This window comes from Lipophrys pholis, assembly GCF_963383615.2.
Source record: "Lipophrys pholis genome assembly, chromosome: 4".
Classification (NCBI taxonomy): domain Eukaryota; kingdom Metazoa; phylum Chordata; class Actinopteri; order Blenniiformes; family Blenniidae; genus Lipophrys; species Lipophrys pholis.
Window position 1 is genome coordinate 9,097,564 of NC_137637.1, and position 25,448 is coordinate 9,123,011.

General features: G+C 41.4%; 1 protein-coding gene across 1 annotated transcript in view; it reads left to right on the forward strand.

The window, feature by feature from the left end:
- Positions 1 to 13,464: 13,464 nt before the first annotated feature.
- LOC308108980 (solute carrier family 41 member 3-like) overlaps positions 13,465 to 25,448 on the forward strand; it is a gene marked incomplete at both ends in the record, with an annotated part of 84,873 nt that continues 72,889 nt past the window's right edge. The window contains 3 exon segments of the mRNA XM_080462311.1: positions 13,465 to 13,569; positions 13,571 to 13,654; positions 21,119 to 21,226. Coding sequence (XP_080318437.1) covers positions 13,465 to 13,569; positions 13,571 to 13,654; positions 21,119 to 21,226 — 297 coding nt within the window.

Consider the following 25,448-nt stretch of genomic DNA (forward strand, 5'->3'; position numbering starts at 1 on the left):
GGGGGGGATTCCTCTCTGCATTCTCCGTCGGGTGCTTTTTGGGCGGGGGCGTGGCTCTCTGGGGTGGTTTGCTGGGGCTCCCCGGGCCTGGGGGGCTGCCGTCTGCCGGGGTGGCGGTGTCCGGGCCCGATGGCCTCGGACCCCGGGGTGTCGCTACGGGTCCCCCCACAACAGTTCCGGTCACACCCAGTGGTGCTTCTGAAGTTGCTTGTTCTCTGTCATCATTTGCTCAAACTTTAAAAATCATGTTCCTCTTTTGTTGTTGCCTCTTTGTTAATTCATGTTCCTGTTTCACGTTACTGTCTAGATAGAGCTGCTCAGGCTGGTTAATCTAAGAAATCATTTTACTGTAGATAGAGCTGCTCAGGCTGGTTTAATCCAAAAACAGTTGGAAAGTATTTGGATCAGTGTGATAACTGCAAATAATATATGTAGCACAACAAGGATATTGTATGTTATCCCCTTCCCCCCTCCCCCCTCAACTTCTCTTCTCTCTTTTCTCTTCTCTCTCTCTTTGTGCGTTCCCCCCCGGTCGTGTACGGCAGCCATGCCAACTTCTGACGGAGAAGGCAACAGGAGGAGACTCCAGGTCTCTCCCTGTTGCAAGACCAAAAACTGTTCTGACTCCGAAAGCTCTCAATCACATCATATTGTTGGCCCAAGCTGCCATACAGGACAAGGGAAAAGAAAAAAAAAAAAAAAAACTACATTTTTCTTTGTCTTATAAATAAAGAAACAGACAAAAAAAACTTAATATGAATGGATGAAAAGGAGAGAAGAACAATTTTTCGTATCCTGCACACACACACACACACACACACACACACACACACACACACACACACACACACACACACACACACACACACACACACACACACACACACACACACACACACACACACACACACACACACATTCATTATGAACAAATGGCTGGAGACAAAGCAATACTCTAACATCATTTCACGACGCAGAGGCTGAGGAATGAGATGGATTAGGTGTGATCTTTTTATCAGTGGATATGTAGGTGGATGAGTGATGGTTCATGTGTGTTACATGTTGTTAGTGCAAACTAAAAGCCAACAAGGCTGAGCAGAGTCTGGCTCCATGCTGGCAGCCTGAGTGATGCGGTTGAAGTAGTGAGAAGGTCCTTTTGCCACTTCTTTTAATTTCAACAAACAGCTTTTCAACCCACCTTTACTTTGGCAAGTTTTCTTGTGGCAAAAAATTACACGTTTTTAATAAACCAACACATGGAACAAAGATAGAAAGAGCAACATAAGCTTCGAGCTGATCTTACATGCATTGCTCCTAACATAACTATAAAACTATTCCTACTCTCATTAATACTGATATAACTACAGCTACCATTTCATTGTTATTAGTGCAGGCTGATATTTTCTACATAAAGAAGAAAGCAATTGTTTACCTTAACAGAAGACAATCCTTTACTCTGTTGAGCTTTGAGTACACGTGTGAAGAAACCAAAGACGAAACAACAAATGTGCGTTTGAACAACGCGGCGCCGATTAAATTTACGGCGAGTGGGTCCCGCCACATCACTTCCTGCATGTGCGTGTCGTCTACGTAACTTCCTGCATGTTTGTTCTGTCACGTTACTTCCTGTGGGTCGGCTTTCGTGTACGTAACTTCCTTCATGTTCAGTCCGTTTCGTCACTTCCGGTGGGTCGGCTTTTATATACGTAATTTCCGGTGCGTCATTTTGCGTCAATTCCATCCATGCTTCCGCATTGCACCATTTCAAGATGGCGGCGACCCAGAAATAAATATGGCAGTGCCCGCAACACCGCCATCTTGGTTTTCCCCACTGGCATCTGTTGTGCAGACTTGGGAAGCCAATTTACCCATAATGCACTTGGCAAAAGAAGCCGGAGGAGATCCCGGAGGAGGAAACACACAAGGTGAGTGAAAAATCTGAAATATTAGCCTCATTGTTTAACAGAGTGTAGTTTTAAGAGTGTTTTAGGCCAGAATATAGTTGTTTAAAATGTTGTTATGAAGTTGATATTTCAAGAACATGCTAACTTAAACATTTGTTCTGGCGTTTTCATGAGATCTAAATGTTTTTGTGTAATACTACAATGTTCATGTACATTTAAATTTGTTGCTGAGGGGAAAGATCCTGTTTAAAACTATTTAACTTGACTGAGAGGTGAAGGTACTACTGGCCATAGTGTTTTGTCTCAATTGCACTAAAGTGTTCTACCCATTATACTGGAGGTTCTACTAGTTCTACTGGAGGTTCTACTGGAGGATGCTGTGGATTCAAACTAACACTATGCACTATTTGAATCCAGGACTACTGAGGAACCTGAAGCAGTGGAGAAGAGGAACTCCTCCAGATGAGGATGGGAAGGAGGATTGTTTTTTATGCTTGAATTATTACATGTATATATTTTATTCATACATGAGTTAATAACTTATTGAATTGGTAGTGTGTCATTCTTTTTGTTTTTATCTCCTCCTCATAGACCTCATAATTGTTGAAATTCATCCGAGACAATTTCTTCTTTAAAGCAACATTACATTGTTCTATATTTTACAGTCATATACAATCATTTACAGTCTGTCGATCTCTCTGTTGATCTCTCGGTCTTTATCCATCTATCTACATATATTTACACATGACTAGAGAACATGACTGCGTGAGGAGAGCTTCCTGTCTAGATGTAGTTCTCCTCTCTGAGGCCTGCAGGTCGTTCTTCAGCAGCAGGTAGCTGGGCAGTGAGTCTCGCTCACACATCACTTCCTGCCAGGTCCCTCTGGGCGCCCTCAGTGTCACCTGGTCGTCTCCATCATCATCCCTGGACCTTCCTCCCCCTCCTCCATGGACCTTCCTCCTCCCTCCCTTCCTGGACCTTCCTCCTTCACCTCCCTTCCTGGACCTTCCTCCTCCTCCTCCATGGACCTTCCTCCTTCCTCCCTTCCTGGACCTTCCTCCTTCACCTCCATGATGTCTCCCACTGCCACACAGACAGGCAGCAACAAGAGGACGTCTCTCCAGGCTCTCAGAAAGACGGCGCACCAGCTGGTTTGGCCTGGTGTCTGTTGGGCTTCAACCTGCCTGTCAGTTAAAATTCACATGGAAAACATTTGATATATTTTGATGTAATCATGAATCAGAATGTATTGTTTCCTTTGTGTTCATAATTGGGATTATTGAGATAAAGCAGGTTGCCAGTACAGTGCTATAATAACAACTGTGTGCTGCAGGCATGGGTACAGTACTTCCTCTGTCACCCAGCAGAAAGTACCTGGTAGATATAGTACTTCCTCTGTCACCCAGCAGAAAGTACCCAGCTGGTATCAGTACTTGCTGGTACATGGAGGATATGTGCAGGACAAGAGCATCCTGCACAGATCCCCAGTTGCCAAAGTACACGTCAATAAACCTCATATATTATAGACTCTTTTTTAACGACAGGTAGATGCAGGAAAGATTCTACCTTGCTGACATGTTTCAGCTTCATCTGTAGTCTTCCTCAGAGGGTCATCTGGTGTGTGATGACGTGTTGGTCTTTATCAGGTGACCGGCCAGACGACGCTCTGAGGCAGATGCAGCTGAAACATGTCAGCAAGGTAGAATCTTTCCTGCATCTACCTGTCATTAAAAAAGAGTCTATAATATATGAGGTTTAGAACGACAAAATGAACACAATTCAACTATCAATAAACCTCCTTTGGCATCACAAATAACTAGAGAGGAAAAGTTTTCTGTTTAGGTAACAGATGTGTTGTGGCTCTGCAGGAGGAAGAATTAGAAGGTGACACCATCAACAGCCCCAGCAGGAGGAAGAATTAGAAGGTGACACCATCGATCAGCAGTACAGCAGAATGCCTGATGACCACCAGGAGCATCAGGGTCAACATAACGATGCTCCTGGAAACCCTGAAGCTGGAGTCACGACACCTCCAGGAGAGAAAGTATCCAGGATAGGAACATTATTGACCTGTATCACTGCAGGGGTTCCTGGGAAATAAAAGAAAGAACTTTAGAATTTTTAAAAACAATGTAATTGTTCTATGTACATAATGTTTCTAACTTGTGTTTTTACTGTTGTAGGTTCTGCTGAAGTTTATTAAATAAAGTTTCCTTTATCTTCTGCTTGATATCTTTCTTTGCTCGACACTGTAGGTAATGTGTGTATTTATGTATTTCCTCTCACACAGTCTAAGCCATTTATGTATTTATTCTAAAGAGAAATTATTACAGCTAATGATTGGAGTGCTTAACTGTAGGATGTATATTAGACTAATGTAATACAGTACATATTAATGACATGACCAGAAGGATGACAACAAGCAGCAGGTTTGTGAAAAGCTGGTTAATTTAATTAATAAACATCAGGGATCTTCAGTAAAACAGTAAAATATTTGTTTGTATTAGTAGGACATTTCTGATCAGCTGCTTTTATTATTACTGAACTCCGAAGGAGATGAATAGTAAAATAAAGGCTTATAGGAGGCCAGAAGTAATAGTAACACTGTAATATACATGGTACCATACACTGTACTGTACACTGTACTATACACAGCATGTATGTGACAGAAAAGGTACTATTTTACAATAATGTTCTAAAATTTAGATCATCATATAAAATACAAATCATCTTCCTGCTGAACCAGAGAGGAAACAGGGTCCTCCTCCTCCTCCTCCTCCTCCTCCTCCTCCTCCTCCTCCTCCTCCTCAGCTTCAGGGTCCATCATCCAACCATGACAGCCACAGCATCATCAAGTACTCGTGTTCCAATTCTCCATTAACGGCAATGCGTCCTCGTAAATTTGCATTTCCGCACTTCTGAGGACGCCTTGCAAGTAATTACTCGTGACGTAGGCGAGTACACACTGGTGCTCTAAGAATTGGAAAACGGCCTTTATCATGGCCGCCACACAAAACACTTCTGGGGTGAAGGAAATGTCAATAGATAAGGAGATAGGAGGGACAATTCGGATGTATTTATGGAGATTGGAGGGACAATTCGGACATACCCAAACAGGTAAGAACATTTCAATCATTCAACCATTTTTAGAAGAACAATCTAAACTATTTTCTTTTCGCAGGTCTGCACCTTCTACAAACAATAAATCACTAATAAACATTTTAAACTTGTATCATTTGTCTATGTGTCTTCCTTTCAAAAACACATGTTCAAAGCCTATGTAATGGCCACTGCCCCATTACAATGGGGCAGTGGCTATATATATATATATAAATCTCACATGTTCCAAATTGCGAGGATAGTTTTATATTTATTTCTCCAGTATAAGTTGGATAAAGCATAAGCAAGGTGGATGGATGGCTATTATGTTAGCTTTCATGAGGAAATGATTACAATTTCAGACAACTTAAAATAAAATAAAAAAGAAACCCTCAGCACACTGAGAAACGTATTAAAACAAACAAAAAGAAATATCTTTGATAATATTTGTATTTGCAATGTTTGTTCAAATTCAGTACAACTACTTCATTTGCCTCAATTTCATTATTTCACAAATGAATTTACTTGCACCACATGATCAGTAAAGTATTGAAGGAATGTATTGAGCCACGTTTTCAGCCAATTCACTTTTACGAGTGATGAATTTGACTTGTGACAGGCCTGCTATCAAACTTTTTAGTTGATTATAACTTATTATTGTATGTTAAAGTACAGTTGTTTATTTAATCTTGATGGGATATCTGTCAGGGAAAAGAGAGCAGAGACTGAAAGAGAGGTTAGAAAATCAGAAGTCGTGAAGAGAAACAAAGGATTTTGAACAAAAGATGAAGAAATGAGGAGCACAAATGAAAAAAGGAATGGCAAAGACCCAGCTTCAGTTCATTAACCATGTAATTCTTTTGTGAACCTAATTTAATAATAAGATCATATATAATATATATTCTTTTTAATTTAAAAATGTCTGCAAATTAAACAGTAAAAGATGAATTGACTTCATCGGTATTACAAATTTCACCCATTCAGTAGTGGTGATGACACATGGATAGTTGGGGAATCGAACCGTGAGCCCTGTGATCAGTGGACAGCTCAGCTTTACCAACAGAGCCACAGATTGTAGGTGTACATTATTTGCCAGGCTTTAAGCTGCACTTTGTTTTAGTTGTTGCACAGATCCAGTGACAAAGTGGCGTATATGTCATAATACACGGATACATTCCGTCTGTTACCACTAGATGTCACTGTATGATAACAAACATGCTACAGTACTACAGGATGACCTCCATGTATAAACAAGTAAAATGTCTCGAAAAATAAAGATCTACATAGCATAATTCAAAATAAAATTATTTTTTAAAATGTGCATCAGAGAACAGAAGCAGATCAGTTGTGAGAAACTAACTGTCATGATTTTAAGCTCTAAGCACAACACTACAATTAAAACTATATGTGTCTTTTTTGTTGGTTTTTTTTGTCTCATGACGCAATTTTTGACAGATGCGACTAATAATCAGATGCAACCCATAGTATAGACAATACGGTAATCATGAAGCATGTAAAACTGCACACTAAATTTTATTGTAAACCTGATGATGACATTTCAGCTTCTATTTTATTTTTGTGTACTTTTGCTATTTTATGCACGCTCTCTCTCTCTCATGCACAGTGGTCAAGCCAGTGCATCTCTTAAAGGGGCCACAGACACACACACACACACACACACACACACACACTCTGATAATATATATATATATATATATATATATAGATAGATAGATAGATAGATAGATAGATAGATAGATAGATAGATAGATAGATAGATAGATAGATAGATAGATCGATAGATAAATAGATGGTATATATATATAAAACCACACAGATCTTTTTCTTAGGCCTGCAGAGAAGGCCTTGCAAGCCCTGACGGCCCATCACTGATATATATTTATATATATACATACTGTAGAACCTCTGACGAGGTAAGAGCGAACGCCCAGTACAGGTCCAACACGTCACTGTGCATGGACACATATGTAACTGTTAACACACCTTAATGAGCGACAACCTGCTTGATGTGGACAACGGACAGGTTTTCCTGGAAAATTTCAAGGTGAGCGGCACTGAAAGGGCCGAAATACTTGGGCTGGACCCGATTATTGAAATATTCAGACGTTGTGGCGTCAGGGTGGATGATGATTTTGACGTCATGCGTATTCTGCGCACACTAAAGTTTCAGTTTCCCTTAACAGCAGAGAACATAAGGCCTGTGGGCCGAAACCGACCGCAAGGGGCTTCAATCTGGTCCCACCAAGCAAGGTGGTTATAGAGGATTTATACAAGTTTTATTTTGATATTTCGTTCTATTTTGCACCAAAATGTTTCATTAAAATTGACTTTATGTTGAGATTGTAGTCATTTTCAGTACTAACGGTTTGATTTTGCAAAAATATCGACAATTTCATTACATACACTGTGACCACAACAAAGAAAGACTTTTAAGTGTAAATTTAAAGATTATTATAACAATATTTTACCAGTCTGGTACACTCAAGATGAAAGTGGACTGTATGTGGTCCCTGAAGTAAATTAAATCTTATTTAATGATTATTTTGTATACATCTTATATACATGTGTATATATGTATATATATTGTATACATCTTTGTATTGATTCAGTTATGTGCTTTTAAATAACCTTAACATATTTAGTGTTTGGTTCGTTCAATATCAACTGGTCCTACAATCTGTCCTCGTGACCCGTCCCTCTGAAGAGAGGACACCTGTTTTCAGGGGACACTTGCCTTTGGATTTTACGGCGTCCCTACATCAGAGGTTTTACTGTGTGTGTGTGTGTGTGTGTGTGTGTGTGTGTGTGTATATAGTTTTACGTATATAATAATATATATCATCAAGATCTTGTTCAACATGTATAAAAAGTGATAGGAAGAAGTCAAACTTATCTAATAATTATCCTGCTTCCTGAGTCCTCTGTATTAAATATATAGTTCTATCCAAAGAGGAGAATAGAGGACGAGAGGCTGACACTTCAGAAAGACAAACAATGTGCGGCTGGTCTGGTTGGCAGCAGTTTACAGAGTTTGAGTTCAAATAGTCAGCAGATCAGACATGAATCCAAGTAGGAGCAATAATGTTTATACTGATCAGTCTGGTCCTGACACCATGGAGGAGGAGGTGAAGCTGCATTCCTCCTGCAGGGAGACCTCCGGGGGGATCTGCCTTCAGGTGGGGCCTGTGTACTTGTTGGCCGGGCTGGGCATGGTGATGGCCGGCATGCTGTTGGACCATGTGCAGGTCAGTGACACACAGAGATCATCTGCAGTAAATCAGTTCACTAAGTCATGACTCTGAAGAGGGTTGGACCAGTAAAATCATCATAATAATCTATAAATAACCACAAATCTGAATGTTTTCCCTTGATTTGGTGCAAAGAAATAGAAATGCGTAATACTTTAATTGAATATATTTTCACAAAAGCTGACAAGGATTACATTCACTCAGAATACAATTTCAAAATCAGGTAGTTTTAGCACAAAATACAGTGAAATGCTAAGATACCAGGACTTTCTGAAGTTCAGAGATTTCTGATATTTCTGAAAACACTGGAGGAGAGAAATAAGCTGTGCAGTTGAAAAGTTAAAACGCTGCTTCACAGACGTGTAGCTGCTGTGAGGGGGCGTGGCCTGCGAGTTCGACAGCATCTCCGAGGACTATGAACAGTCCTGCTAAAAAAAACTTTTTTTCTGACATCACTGCCAAACTTTATTCTTTTTCTTATGGCTTCAAAAATGGAGTATGCAGGGGCCTTTGGTCTCATACAGTTTCATGTTTTTAAATGTTACTCACTTTTTAAAGTTGCGCTACTGGAGTTTGATGACTTTTAGAATGTGACAGTGTATAACAAAAATTTTTTAAAACACAAACAAAAAATATCTATAGAAGAAAACTGTCCCTCATAACCCCGTCATCTTAAAGGTGTTTGAGAGTATTTGCTCTAATTGTCGGACAGTTGTATAAACTCTGAGTGCTTCCGATTAAAGTTGCACATGTTCAGTGTTATCTGAGGTCAAAGGTCGGCGCTGTCTGGAGTCCGCTGTGACCTCATGGACAGTTAAAGTGACCGTGCCCTCTGTGGATCTGCAAACATACATTTACTCCAGAGGGTTCAGAAAAGAGGGAAAAAACTGAAAACAAGTCTATAATTGAACTTCTAAATCAGAACAAACATTGCCAGCTATGAAGCTTCATTCCCATTATTCTTTATTCTTATCAAATTTAAGAAGATAATATGAAAAAAACAGCACATAGATTATTTTTAAAGTTTCTAATTGTCTATGTAATTCTTCATGATGCCAGTTAGTTTTTAAAAACTTAGAATAAAAAAAACACAATAAGGAACTTTTTTAGCCTTGGTTTTCAAACAAACCATAAAAAACAAGAAACTTCAAACTTAGTTTGATCATATTATGGCCTTAAAAATTGTCCCTTTTTCCTCAAAGGTGCATAAAAGAGGCTGAATTAATTCTCCAAATGAAGAATATGCTGAAATATGAGCAAATTAGATGTTAACAATGTTTACTCTAATATCAGATGATAATCTCTAGAGTGAAGCAACAGCCCTGATTTTACTTTACTGCAACCAATATGAACTTTATGTTTGTTAAATTGTAAATATTGCCACCCCTCTGTCAAGGTACCTAGCACCGAGGAACGGGTCTGTGAGGAGGAGTGACAAAGCAGCCGTCTGCTGATTGGTAGTGACGATCGCCACTCTCGACTTACCCACAATATTTAAATGTTTCATCAGCCGTAACAACAGGAGGGTTGCTGTTGTTGTTCACATATGCCACTTTGTGCTCACAGGTTGTTTTGCTAACTGGGTTTATTGAAATGTTGGCGCTCCGCAACACCGCAGTCTTTCAACGAGATACAGACGCTCCTCTCAGTAACAGAAGAGGCTCCTCCTCCTCAGCGGGAGCTGGATGCTGCTGTTCATAATGAGAAAGTGTATGCTGTGTCACGGAGAACGAGGCTCAAAGCTTTACACTGCCGGTCGCTTCCGTGTTCTTCGCCCAACACGTCTCCTTGTCGTTCACAACCCCGCCTACGTTTTAACCGTACTTTCTGTGGTGGGACCACGAGACAAGAGTTGGGTCTGGCTGCGCTTCGCCGTACTGTATCCTCCTGCCCCACCCCGCTCCAGCACGTACTGCTTGGTGGAACCACGGCTTTACACGTGGGTCTTGTTGGTACAAAAGCATTGTATTTAAAGATTATTTCCCCAATTCCAGCTTTTCTTTGATTTTCAACCATTTGAATATTGGATCATATGAGCTCCATTCAGAATCTGCTGTGTCTGTGTGAGCTGGGCTGGCGCCGCCTACACATGCCCATCTTGGAAAGACTAAGTAATTCCTCTTGTGGTGCCATGTGCCAGAGCAGAGCCACCTAATTGTGGGAGGGTCAAGGGGAGGGCGTACCTTGATTGGGATTGGCTAAACTATACACTATATAGGGTTTGATTTCTGATTCGTTTGTTGGAGCAACACACTTAAAAACTGAAACAAGCCAGGGAGAGAGATGACAGACTGTCTTCACTTCTGGGGCGTCCTGCCAGCTATGGGGATGCATATAACAGTTGTAAAACCATTAGAAAGTGAATTTTGCATAATATGACCCCTTTTAAAATGTCAAATGGACATGTCAAAGATTTGCCAAAATATTAACATTAATCCAGTATTACTAGGGAGGCACTGATACTGATAACAATGTCCGGTATTGGGTCAGATACTGCGCCAAGTACTCGTACATGACACAACCGTGTGAGTATTGTGTGATGTCATCACAGGCATAGCCTTCACACATTGTTTTTGTATGAAGTATAAATTAGGATTAATGGTATTTAATAATTACTGTTGGGATCTCACAAGACCACAGAAAAGTTGGTTCATTTCTAAGGAAAGACAATCTTCATTTGTAATGATATAAGGTCATGACATGTGGAGTCTGACTCAGGAATCTGCCTGAGCACCACACCCAGCAGGGGGTTATACCGCCGCATGCACACAGCCAGTTACTGATTGGGCCCCCAGGATTTGACACTTTCGAAATTACCCCACCTTTGAATTTTTGAATTTTAGAGGAAAAAATTAAGCTTTAAAATCATATATATTTAAAAATATATACAGTATATTTGCCATTCTGGATACCTGGTATTTACTTTATGTTCAAGGATTCATTTAACTTAGTTCCTGGTTAAAAAAAAACCCTCAAAAACAACACAAATAATGTAGAATAAACAAACCAGTAAAAACTAGTGTGTACTTATTGTTTTTTTCCCTCACAAGTGTTTTAGCGTCTTACTATTGTATCCCCAAGGAGAGGGTGGAAATGGTGCGCATGCACAACTGACTCAAATGACTCATGATTCAGACACCCGGTTCACTTAGATGAACGACTCAAAAACCCTTGAGTCAGTTTAAGGATCCCTACTCTACACACGCGCACACACACAACCACACACACCAAGCAGTATATAGGTAATTAGAAAATGGGTTTTATTTGTTTTCATTGTAAATAGATATCATTTTTGGAATCGTCCTTGCTGTCTTATTAATGAGCACAAAGGTGAATGAAATGTCGACCTCTTCTGTATCAAGAACTCCAAAATCGTTCAAGCTTTGCTGTTAATTCTGGTAATTGTAATTAATTTAACTATTAATTCAAATTCCTAATTAATTGTTTAGTATATCTTATGAGACTGATATAACTGAAAGCTATCATTTCCTGTTAAACAGGTGGTGCTCCTGAGGTATGTGATACAGATCAGATTAAATTTTCTATAACATAATTAATAACTATCTTTGCTAATTATTAATCATCATCGATAGCCAAACTGCCAAAACACTACATAAATGGTTCCCCGTGATCCTTATGAGGTAAGAAATCCCTACATAAACGTTGCCCTGTGCACAGACCCAACAGTACTCATATTCAAAAAGGTGGTGTCAGTGCATCTCTAATTGAGACAAACAATTAGGAATTATTAACGTTTATTAGTCAGTAGAAGATATAATATTGGGATTAATGTTTGAGATTATCAGTAAGATTTGTCATTTAGTCTATACAATATCTTTAATTTCACTGATAGTTGTGAGCAAGGATGAATAAATTGAATAAAGATACAAATTTGTAGTTTTATCTTGGCAGCACTTTTGAAGTGATTGAATTTAGGGATTAATGTATCTGTTATGTCTGATAACACTCAGATTAGGACAGAAATTGTTTTTTTTTTTCTCACTTCTCCACTTTACTACTGAGAAAAGTTGGAAATCAGAAGGATTTTTTTAAGGACACAGTGAAGTTCTGGGGGCTTCAGCGCATGTGGATCCTTTTTATTCCTCTATCATTGTATCGACCTTCAGGAATGACCGCTCGCTTCTTCGTTCCCTGTGAGCGAGCTGATGATGACTCCTGATGCATCCTGCAGCTGAAAGACAGTAGGGTGCGCTGCAGAAAGCAGACACTCTTTGTGTCACATCTCAAGGACACTTTCTGGCTGAGTCACTGTCTCCACTGTGTGAACACAGCCGATGTATTGTCACCTTAAAAAAAATTTTCTGAGAATATTCAGTGCACACGTTACTCAGATCATTACATGAGACAGAGTGACGTCATGACCTCTGCTGGGGTGGAAACATCCTCTGGGTGGGGGGGGTTGGGGGTGGCTGCGGTGTTTCCTCCAATCACAGAAGATGAACAGTGTTTTCTCCAGGAGGCAGCAGCACCACGTGTCGGTGACAGGTACCCCACCTGCTGCTGCTGCGGCTGCTGCTCCAATTGCGTCAGCATCATTACAGCCGGGACAACGAGGAGTGGCGATCAAAGAGGGGGACGCCACATCTGCACTATCCTCCAAACCGTCTGACTCGCCTTCTGGAGGCAACCTCCCCCCAAGATCAAAATGAGGAGGGGGCTTCAAGCTGACATGGGGCACCGGCAAGGAGGTGAGGAGAGGAAGGAGGAGCAGGAGGAGAATCAGCACAAAAGGGCCGAGAAGAAGCTGCTGGCCTTCTGGATGTCCTTGTCACACCGCACCTGGACTTTGTTCCGGCCCCGAGAGCGAGGGGGTTTCCAGCGGTCCCTCTCGGCTGCCCGCCTGCTCAAGAGTGAGGCGTGAGGGAGGGAAAAGTGTGTGCGCAAGTGTGTCTGTGTGTGTATGTGCGTGTGGTGGTCTGTCAGTGGCGGAGTATCAGAAGAGGCCTCGCAGACCTGCTGTGAAGTGGACGTGTGTGTTCAAGTGGACCAAAGTCTCTGTTCCTCTCAAAACGTTCCCACGTTCAAACGTTCACCTTCATTTCTTCTTCTGGGGAAATTTTTCTTTACTTGGATCCCAAAAAACCCATGAGCTTCCACGTCTGGATTGATTCCTCGACCCTCAAACCGGAGCTTTTCCAGGCAGCGATGGGTTAGCGGGGGTCCACTCGGCCATGGTGGTGACCTGTCTGGTTCTGGAGCTGCATTACCAGGGGGGGAAGCTGAGGGGCTTCAGGTGTATGTTGATCCGCTCCAAGCATGGCTTCCTGCCATCTCTGGGTGATACATACCCAGGTTCTGCTGCCCTACCTGGTGTCTGGCCTGGACATGGTGGCAGCCGGGATCGTCATGGATACGGTGCAAGTATGGACGTTATTTGGTGTTATCATTGTTGTTTATTACCTGAAATTACCCGATAGCAGAGGTCTGCAATATCTAAAACCACAACAACTGTGGTTTTCCCATCAAATAAATTGTATCTGGATATGCAAATCATTTACACATCTTTTTTTCAGGGACCAAGCATGACAGCATCCTATTGTTTTTGTAATCTTTCTTCTTCTTTTTTTTTTTTTTTTGACTCCTGACGCCTCATTGAGCCCAAATTTGAACCCCTAAACACGCTCAAATGCTGACCAAATTTGGCATGCTAATCAAGACTTGCAAAAAATTTAAGAAAATATTAAAATGAACCCCTGGAGTAAAAATATGTGCTCTCTAGAGCCACCTAGAAACACTAAAACGGCCACCATGGCCTGTAGGAATGTTGTTGGGAGATCACTGTTCATCTCATCAAGACCTAAAAATCCCATGCCAATACCCTGACCTAAATCCAACAGCAAGTCTGCAATTTGCTTTTCAAAATAAGATTTTCAATCATTTTCACTCTCACACAAACGCTATCTCCGCTAAGGGTATCGTATCGTATCGGCTTCAAAACTCGATCAAATGACAGAGGAGACGCTTCTGCTCAAAAATTCTGCTCAAATTTTGACTAGTCCAGCAGTGTTGTTTTCATTAGCCGTCAAAGTCACCGCCTCCCGCCGCCGCCTCCCTCCTCTCATTCAAATACATGGGAAAAAGAAAAAAACTCTCAAGACTCTCCCCTGATAGAGCAGTTCGAAAATGGGGCCACTGTGGTTAAACCGTGACTCTGATTGACAAAACGAGCAGATCAGAAGCGCAACAAGAACTTGCCGAAAAGACGACGTAACACATGTGAGAAAAATGACATAAAACATGACCTTTATGAAGAGAGAGAACAATGCTGTCATTATTTTTTCACCCTGCGATGTCGTGACATTTATCATTGAGTCAGATGGAGAAAATCGTGTGTCTGTGTCAACCTGCGCCTCCTAGTGTCTAAAGTTTACGTCTGACTGCTTCGAAACCCACACAGACTGAAAGACAACAAATTTTCCTCTCAAGAAATGATAATTTTCTGAAAATATTTGCCCGAAAACTGTGGATTCTGAGGAGTTGTTTGCAAAATATGTAGATAAAATCTGTCTACTCTCTACTCTGATGACATTACTAACTGCAGCTGTGTCCATCAGTGCTGCATCATTCACACCGAGAATTACACAATACCATATCAATCAAACTGTGACCACTTAACCTGCATGTCCTGACTTTCCAAATGAAAGCCCGATCCTCCTTCAAAATAAAAGTCCTTGCTTATCAAAAATTTGAATTTTGACTTCAAAATGGATGTAAGTGTTTAGCTGGGCGTACAAGTGAGTTGGTTTTCAAAATAAAAGCCTTAACATTTGACAAAATAATAGACCTTGTTTATTAAAAATTACACCGCAACCCTAAAAAATTTATATTTAGTGATTTGCTAGATTAGAGGTTAGTTGGCTTTTAATAATAATGTTTTTAATACTTTTTAATGCTAATGCTAGGCTAGTTAGCTTAGCAGATTAGCATGTGCGATAAGACCAGATTCCAGGTCAGGGACACCTGGGGAGTAACCTGTGTGATTTTCAGGTACGGTCTAAAGGGGGGCGGATCACTCGTTAATTAGCTGGGTCTTTTGACCCCACCCTCATCTTAGGGTTACAAGACCAACCCTAGCTGAAAGTGGCTTGCTTTGCTTAATCTAAACACCACCCCCACCATCCACGCCCACTATAGTGGATCCTTATCTCTGGAAACCAGAATAATTAGGGTTAGGGTTGGAGTTAGGTGGTGGCCTATATGCCACGAGCTACATTAGAGTTTAGTTGGCTTTCAAAATAAAAGCCCTCCACGTTTTTCAAAATTAAAGTCCTTTGTTGTTAAAACCTTAAAAAATTTAATTTGATCAATATGTAAAGGGGCCAGAGGCCATGATTAGCCCAAAACCCGACCGGCCAGAGTCCAGAGTGTGAGATCGCGATCAAAGCTGCTTGCAGCTTTAATTTATTCGTATTTACAAACTCAAATAAAGAAATGCAGCTAAAATTATTACTGTTCCCAGCTCCTTAATTCCTTTGTTATGCCTTAACTGTTTAACTGTAACTATTCTAGTCTTTTAGCTGCTGTAGCCTTTCCTCCCAATTTTGCAACTTTGGCCATTTTGATCAGATTTGATCAGACAACATTTCAACTGTTGTTCCCATTTAAGTGGTTTTGGTTGTTTTAGCCTTGACGTTTTTCTTTTCTTTCATTTCTTTTTCTTCTTATACCACTAAAGCAGCAAAATAGGTAATATTTTAGCTTTTTTTAACTGCTTTAGTAGTATTAGCTGTGGTAGCTGTCACTGCCATTTCTGCAATGATGTTTTGGGCTTTATTTTTATTTTTTTTACTAAACTCAGCTATCTCAACTATTGTTGCCATTTAAGTGGTTTTAACCAAATTTTGTGTCCTTTAAGCCATTCGAGTTGTGGTATTTTAGCTATTTAAATGGCTGTAGTCGCTTCAGTTTTTTTTCCAATTCAATTCAATTCAATTCAATTCAATTCAATTCAACTTTAATTATATAGCACCAAATACAACACAGTCATTTCTAGGTGCTTTAAACAGAGAAAAGAGAAAAACCAAACAAATCCACATGAGCGAGCAGATTTATTTGCAAATGTGGAAAGGAAAAACTCCCTCTAACAGGAAGAAACCTTTGCAGAAACCAGACTCAGAGGTGGCGGCTTTCTGCTGACTGGTTGGGGTGAGGGGATAGCGGAGAGGAAGGGATAGAATAGACAGAGAGATAGATTGGGGGGAGATACAAACCTTGGAAACACCAAGGCAGGGGAGGTAGAGAGAGAGTGTTTGAAAGTGTTTTAAACCAGCCATAACTGTAGCTTCAGTAAATAGAAAAGTCTTGAGTCTAGCTTAAAAGTAGAGACTGTTTCAGCCTCCCTAACTGAAACTGGGATCTGGTTCCAAATAAGAGGATCCTGAGAGCTGAAAGATCTGCCTCCATTCTATTTTTGGAAAACCTAGGAAACTCCAGTAAGCCAGCACTCTGAGAACGAAGTACTCTTCTGGGGAGATATGGGACGAACAGTTCTTTAAGATATGATGGCGCCTGGTTGTTAAGAGCTTTATAAGTTAGAAGGAGGATTTTAAATTCTATTCTAGATTTACCAGGAAGCCAATGAAGAGAAGCTAATATTGGAGTGATGTGATCTCTGATACTGGTCCTTGTCAGGACCCTCGCTGCAGCATTTTGAATCAATTGAAGACTTTTTAAGCAGTTATTTGGACACCCTGATAATAAGGAGTTACAATAGTCTACTCTCGAAGTAACAAATGCATGGATTAGTTCTTCGGCATCACTCTGAGTCAGCATTTTTCTAATTTTGGAAATATTAGGTCGGTGAAAAAAAGGCAGTCCTGTAGATTTGTTTAATTTGGGAGCTGAAGGATAAATCCTGGTCAAAAATAACTCCCAGGTTCCTCACAGTGGTAATGGAGGACAAAGTAATACCATCTAGTGTTACTATATCTTTGGATAATTTCTCTCTCAGATGATTTGGGCCAAAAATAATAATTTCAGTTTTATTCGAGTTCAGAAGCAGGAAAGTACGGCTCATCCCAGTCTTTATGTCTTCAAGACAAGCTTCTAGTTTAGAAAGTTTATTACCGTCAGGTTTCATAGATAAATAGATCTGTGTGTCATTGGCATAACAATGAAAGTTAATGGAGTGTTTTTTAAGAATATTCCCTACAGGAAGCATGTATAAAGTGAAAAGTATAGGATCTAAGACAGAACCCTGTGGAACTCCATGTTTAACTTCAGTCTGGACTGAAGAGTCATCGTGAACATGAACGAAGTGGAACCTGTCTGATAAATATGATCAGAACCAATTTAGTGCTGTACCTTTAAGCCCGATGATATGTTCTTGCCTATGCAATAGGATGTTATGATCAATAGTATCAAATGCAGCACTAAGATCTAACAGGACCAGAACAGAGACCAGTCCTTTGTCTGAGGCCAAGAGAAGATCATTAGTAACTTTGACCAGAGCTGTCTCTGTGCTATGATGAGCTCTAAAACCTGACTGGAAAGTTTCAAATAAGTCCTTTCTGCTTAAATGGTCACATCGCTGACTTGCAATTACTTCTTGTAGGATTTTAGAAATAAAGGGAAGGTTGGATATTGGTCTGTAACTTGCTAAGACACCTGGGTCAAGGGTGGGTTTATTAAGGAGAGGTTTAACAACAGCAACCTCAAAGGCTTGTGGTACATAGCCTGTTATTAAACGGTTTAGTGGGGATTGGATCTTGTTGGTTGTTGGTTTAGATTAAGCCATGATTGAGGATAACTCAAGGAGCTCTATAGGGTGGAAGCTGGATAACTGGAAATCCAGCTCCACTAACAAATCTGAAGATCTTTCCCTGTAATTAGCTATTTTAGCTGTTCCGACAATTTTGCTATTATTCCTACTTATTCTTATTAGCAAATATAAGAATTTTAGATGTTGTTGCCATTTTAGTGGTTTTGGTTGTTTTTGTTAATTTAGCTTTTTCAGCTATTCTACTATTTGAGCTGTGGTCGCTGTTCCTGCCATTTTTGCTACTTTGATTTTTTGGTTGTTTTTTTTTACCAGATATATAGCCATTGTTGACATTTCATTGGTTTTGTCTGTTTTAGCCTTTTTAGATATTTCAATGATTTTAGCTGTCTTAGCTGTGGTAGTTGTTTATTCTTGCTACTTTGCCTGTTTACGCTATTCTAGTGTTTTAGTGTTTTGCTATATTGGCTGTTTTGGGCTCCTATTTTTCTTTTTTTTCTTTCTTTACTGAATTTAGTTATTTCAACTGTTGTTGCCATTTATGTGGTGTTAGCCAAGTTCAGCAGATTTATGTTGCTGTTTTAGCTAGTCCATTGTTTTAGCTGCTGTGTCCATTCCAGCTATTTTTGCTACTTTGGCTGTTTTGAAATTCTTTTTTACCAGATTTAGCTGTTTCAGCAGTTCTTGCCATCACAGTAGTGTTTTGTAGTAATAGAGTTTTCATGAACTAATGAATGTTAAGTTCCACAGTGCTAGTTAAACTTCATTTGGTGGAAAAGGAAGGTTCATATCTCTTCCGGGGGCAAAAGTTACATCTGCCGGTGATAAAATAAAGGCTAACACTGACTCTTTAATAGCTAATATATAATACAAAGCAGGCACGTGCGTGGGGTGGGGGGGCTGCCCCTTTTGCCCCAAGCCAGTAATTAAGAGCCCAATGCTATATGTCCAAGCATGAACAGGCCATAACACAGCAGGGAGGAAGGCAACGACCCCAGGAAGTCTCCAACCCCCAGGTTGGCGACCAATGGAAACTCAACAGCAAATGCGAAGCCCTAGCTGCCAGCCAATCACCGGTCGAGCAAGACCCGGACACCACTGGGGTCCGAAATTCAAACTTGGTGAAACTCCCTTCCTACCAACTGCTCCTCGCATCTCATCCCAGCCACTGAGAGGGACACACGTCTCTGCTGCCTCGGGACACTAAAGAGAGCACCAAGTGGGCCCACAAAACCGAACCAACGTCAGCCCGCTGGACGAGCAGGACACAGTTTGGACTACTTCTTCTCTTTTCCTTTTTCCTTTTTTTGGGGGATTCTGGAGACGCGAGCCTGCATCTCCCCAATTTCAGCAGCCTCGCTATCCACTCCTGCAGCTGAAGCTCCAGGGTCTGAATTCAGGACGGTGAATTTAGCACCAACGGACGGTGTGGTCCAACACAGCACAGCCGGACAGTAAGAGCTTTGTCTGGGCAGCAATTGTTAGATTAGCGTGAAGCTAACATGCAATGTGTTTCAATGTGCCGCTGAGAAGGCGTTCACGCGCACCAACCCAAGTCCGAGGGTCAGGTTTTCCACCTCAGAACCAGAGGTCCAAGTAAGCTCCAGGCCCACTGGGATCTCTGTGGAGAACCAGGTTGCAGAACCGAACCTCGCCTGAATTCTCTGTCTTTCTCTTCTCTTCCCCCTCTCTCTCTCCCCCTTTCACTAACTCGGCCGTGCACATGTCCCCCTCCGCTCGTGTTATCTGATTGAGATAAGCTCACACACACAGCCACATTTAGCACCCGAACTGCTATCTGATGCTGCTAAAAACTGCATCTGCATCAATCACCAGAGTTCTAACTGCATGTCCCGACATCCACTTAGAACTCCGGTGCTCAGAACCGGGCCGAGACCGCCCTTGCGCATGCACGTGCGACGGACGTCTTGTTTATCAGGTCGCTAAGCAACCGCCGTGTCCCTCAGAAAGTGCGTGCCAAACGCCTCTAGTGGTCGCGTGGGTTATCGCATTCCCTCTTGGCATCAGGTCATTGCGCTCTCCCTCCGTGCGCCGCCGCACGCCCCTAGCGGTTGTCACGGTCACCACACTGAACCCGACGCCTGCTTCCCTCTGGTGTCCATTCGAAGTCATCACACCCACTCATATTGACCCGCCAACGTCTGCCACCACCTGGTGGACATTCTGGGTCATTATGGCCATCACCCTCATCACCCCAGACCATCCACACACACACACACACACACACACACACACACACACACACACATACACACACACACACACACACACACACACACACACACACACACACACACACACTTTGTACAGAGTGTTTGCTGTTTAGTAGATTAAATTTCCGTGTTAGATGACGTTTGATACTTAAATGTGTTGATTTGTGGAATGATTTATGAATTATTTATGAATTAATACATTTTGTTAATAAACGCCTGTTAGCTGAATTGAACGACTCTTGGTGATTATTGTGTATTTATTGTTGACAATTCACTGGTTTGTAACAGTCTGTGCTCGGATCTCACACCTTCCGTTTTATTTAAGATTATTACATTTTTACACAGAAAGATTAAAAAACTTAAATAAACCTTTTACAACGAGACTGATATTTTGATAATTAGCTCCCCGCTTTTCCCCTTTTCATTATTAATAGATAAATAACAAATTTATGGAAATGAATAATGTGAATGTTGGACATGTCTGCTTGGTTAACTCTCTGCGTTGACATTCAACAGAATCCTTCCATTCAAAGAATTATGTCAATATTCAGGAATTCAATGTTGTTAATGTCAGACTAATGAAAGATTCAGACGTAAAATCATTGGGAACATAGATTAGGATAAAAAAAATATTAAAAATGTTTCATAAAATATAAATATACAAAAATAAACATGTTTATACATTTCCTTCATGCTAACAGATGAATGACATTAAACAAATAGAAGTACAATAAAAAGCTGGACACCCCCTAAATATCAGTTTGTCTTGTAAGTCTTGTCTGCCTCTGTTAGCATGCGTCCAAATATCTTTAAATGTGAAGAGGTTTTCAGTCTAAACATTGGATTAATGAATGTGTCTCCTGCTGTTTCCAGCACTGGGACGTGTTCAGGGAGATCTCAGAGATTTTTATCTTGGTGCCGGCTCTGGTTGGCCTGAAGGGGAATCTGGAGATGACGTTGGCATCCAGACTGTCAACAGCAGTGAGTTCACACGTCCGATCGCACTCTAACACTTTATTTAAAGGGGACATATCATGCTAAATCCACTTTTTTAGCCCTTAAATGCATTTTGTTGTATATTTAGAGTGTTTAGAAGTACAGAAAAGTTCAAAGTAGTCTCTTCAGGTGCTCCGTTGATATCTTTATATTCTGTTTTGGTCATATTTTGTCTTCTGCCATCAGCTAAGTGTTTCTTAACTTAACTTAGACAGCGAGCTTAACACAAAAGAAATGGCCCCAGAAACGACAGGACTCAGGGTGTCTTTCATGTCCGTAGACCATCTCTTAAATTTGTAAAACTGTAAAACAGATACAAAAATACATCAGTATTTCAATATACGTACAAAACTCAAATAAAAGAGTGTATAACTTATTATACATGTCACATATCACAACACACATAACATGTTTCAAAATTGCTTAGCTTAAACTTAGCATAGCAAATGATTTATGTGGACATCAAGTAAATAAACATTTACAACAAGTGATAAAGCACTGCAAAACATTAAAAGTAGTTGGTAACTTACAGATTATGTCTTGCCAAGGTAACTCAGGAAAAAGTGCACAGAGGAGCGATTTACATGTGAACTCCTTCAGTGCTGCTCTCAAAATGGTGTCCTTAGCCTGCTGCTTACAGGTGGAGGCCAATAGGTGGCAGTAACACAAACAAAGTAAATACCATAGAAGTTAGAAAAAACAGAATTATTACTAACCAGTGACTTCTTATGAGCATACAGAGGATTACACATCCATTCCAAATAAATCAACTTAAAAACTTAATATATATAAATGTGCCGACATCTGAGGGACAGAACACTCCCCGTCTGACATCTAGATGTCACCCATAACTAATGGCAAAGAAACACTTATTTCCTCTAAACATTGTCCTTAGACACCAACAGAACAACTTCACTTATTGGTCGGAGATAACATCTGTGTTCACCCTTACGGAAAACCGTAACCTCAACTTTTCGAACATGACCATCAGCGCTGGGAAATGTTTTTGATATCAGTCCAAGTGGCCAGTTATTCCTGTGTTCAAGGGATTCCTTCAGCAGAACTACATCTCCTGTTTGCAAGTTGGGTGTAACTGCTTTCCACTTGCGGCGGTGCTGAAGCCCTGTGATGTATTCCTTTTGCCAACGGCTCCAGAAGGTATTGGCTAAGTGCTGTACACGCCTCCACTGCGCCCTAAATAAGTCACGGTTTTCAAACTGACCTGGTGGTACTGGAGGAGTGCCAACTTTTTGCGTGAGTAACATTGCAGGGGTAAGAATGGCTGGGTTTTCCGGATCTGTGGAAACTGTTGTGAGTGGTCGTGCATTTACTATTGCCGTCACTTCAGCCAATAACGTCACAAGTGTTTCATGTGTGAGTTTTCCATTTTTATCTTTCAGCAGCATAGCGTCCAGGATCTTGCGTGTGACCCCTATCATCCGTTCCCATGAGCCTGCCATATGAGATGCGTGAGGCGGATTAAAGTGCCACCTACAGCCAGTGTCTTTGAGAAAGTTGTTGATTTTGTTGTCGTGACAACCTTGTTTGTTAATTTGTAGTTCTTTGCAGGCGCTTACAAAGTTTGTTCCACAATCTGATCTGAGGAGTTTAGCGGCACCCCTGATAGCAAAAAAGCGACGCAGTGCATTTATGAACGATGATGTGTCCATCGATTCAATAACTTCAATGTGTATGGCACGTGTACTCATACAAGTGAATATGACCGCCCACCTTTTTGCATCTGCTTGACCTCCACGTGTTTTTCTGACTGAGACGGGCCATGGACCAAATACATCAAGGCCTACATGTGTGAAAGGAGGGTCTGTGGACAACCTATCCTCTGGTAGGTCAGCCATGATCTGCTCTTGTTGTTTCCCTCTGAGTCTGCGACACGTAACACATTTGAATATTACGCTGCTTATTGTTCTTTTGCCCCCTACAACCCAAAAACCCCCTGCTCTAACTGCCCCTTCCGTGAAATGCCTGCCTTGATGGTGCACCTTTTCATGAAAATGTCTTATTATGAGCTGGGCCAGGTGGTGTTTACCAGGGATGAGAATGGGGTTTGTTTCATCTGACTGTAACTGTGCTCTTTTTAGGCGCCCACCGACTCTCAGGATGCCATTAATGTCCATGAATGGGTTCAGTCCGCTGAGTGGGCTTGAGTTTTTTAGAGGAGCTCTCTGTTCTATTTGCTTTATTTCTTCTCTGTAAAGCTCTCTTTGGACAGTGCGAAGGACTGTGATTTTTGCTTGGTCAAGTTGGTTTTCATTTAAATGCTCACTGCATTTGTGCCAGCCATAACATGTGTTTTCAGGACTGTTTTTGAACGACTGGGCTGTGTGTTTTAATTTAGCAACGGCTCCAAGTAACACATTCCAACTCGAAAACCTTTCAAATCTTGCACTACCTTTTGACATAATAGTGGCACAGGTAGTAACCTCAGGACGCAGTTCACTATCAGTCTCTGGGTGTACAAGTTCAAATGTCTGTGTCTCTGTTTCACTCTGCTTTGAATCAGTGAGGAAATCAGGTCCGCTGAGCCATGTAGAGTTAGAGAGCTGCTCAGCGGTTAGCGAGCGTGTGGCATGATCAGCTGGATTTAGATGAGTGGGCACGTAATCCCACTGGTCAAGTTGGGTGAAACGTCTGATGCGCTCTACTCTATTGTGGACATACACGTAAAATCGTCTCTTTTTGTTTGAAATGTACCCAAGCACTACTTTTGAGTCTGTGAAAAAGCTCACCCGATCAACTGTGATGTCTAGTTCCTCCAAAACTAGTTCTGCGACCTCGACAGCCAGCACCGCTGCACAGAGTTCAAGCCTTGGTATGGTGATGTCCGGTTTAGGAGCGAGTCGTGCTTTGCCGAGAAGAAAGCCCACTTCACTGTGTCCTTCTGCATCTGTGAGTTTGAGATACGCGACGGCGCCTACGGCTTTAATGGAGGCATCACAGAAGATGATGATCTCTTTCCTTTTCGCTGCAGACAGTGGTATTGAGGTGTACATTCTGGGGATTTCAAGCTGTTTTAGGTGCTTGAGAGAGTCTTTCCACTGCTGCCACTGCTCTAACTTGTCTTTAGGCAGTTCACTGTCCCATTCGCTAATGTTAGTGGAAATGTCTCTGAGTATGGTTCGGCCTTCTACAATGACCGGGACAGCAAAACCGAGGGGGTCGTACACACTATTAATTACGGAAAGTACTCCCCTTTTGGTGAATGGTTTTTCATTTACGGTTACCTGAAACTTGAACAGGTCTGTAGCAAGGTCCCAACCCAAGCCTAGGCTGCGCTGCATGGGAGGGGCTGTCTGACCAAGCTCGAGGCCCTGTGTGTCTGCTGCGAGGTCCTCAGCTGGGAAGGCACTGGTAATAGCGGGACAGTTGGATGAGATTTTGTGCAGGCGGATGTTACACTGTGCTAGCATTTTCTGAGCTCTACGAAGTACGTCCACTGCTTCATCTGCTGAAGGGAACGATTTTAGTCCATCATCAACATAATAGTGACGTTCAATGAACTCCCTTGCTTCACTGCCAAATTCCGCTTCCCCTTCCATGGCTGTTTTCTTAAGCCCATAGATAGCGACTGATGGAGATGGGCAGTTTCCAAAAACATGTACCCGCATCCTGAACTCCATTACTTCTCCATCCAAATTATGGTTTCTGAACCACAGAAAGCGTAGATAGTCGCGATGGTCCTCTCTGACCAAAAAGTTGTAAAACATTTGCTCTACATCTGCCATGACTGCATATGGATCAGACCGGAAGCGTAGCAGAACTCCCACAAGACTGTTGTTGAGATCTGGCCCTTTTAGCAGCACATCATTAAGAGAGACATTGTCACATTGAGCGCTTGAGTCAAAGACCACCCTAATCTTGCCTGGCTTTTGGGGGTGATAAACACCAAAACTAGGGAGATACCAGCATTCTTGGTCGGGTGAGAGAGGAGGGGCTGGTTCAGCATGGCCTTTGCTAAAGATTTTCTCCATAAAGTCAACATAATGCTCTCTCATTTCAGGTTTCTTTTTCAGTGTTTTGCGGAGTGACATTAAACGAGTGAAAGCTTGTTCCCTGTTGTTGGGCAGACGCTGTCTGGGGGAGCGAAATGGGAGTGGGACTACCCAGTTATTTGCCTCATCTTTGATTAGTTCTTTTTGCATAATATCCAAGAATAAAGAATCTTCCTCAGAAAGTGCTACTTTATCAT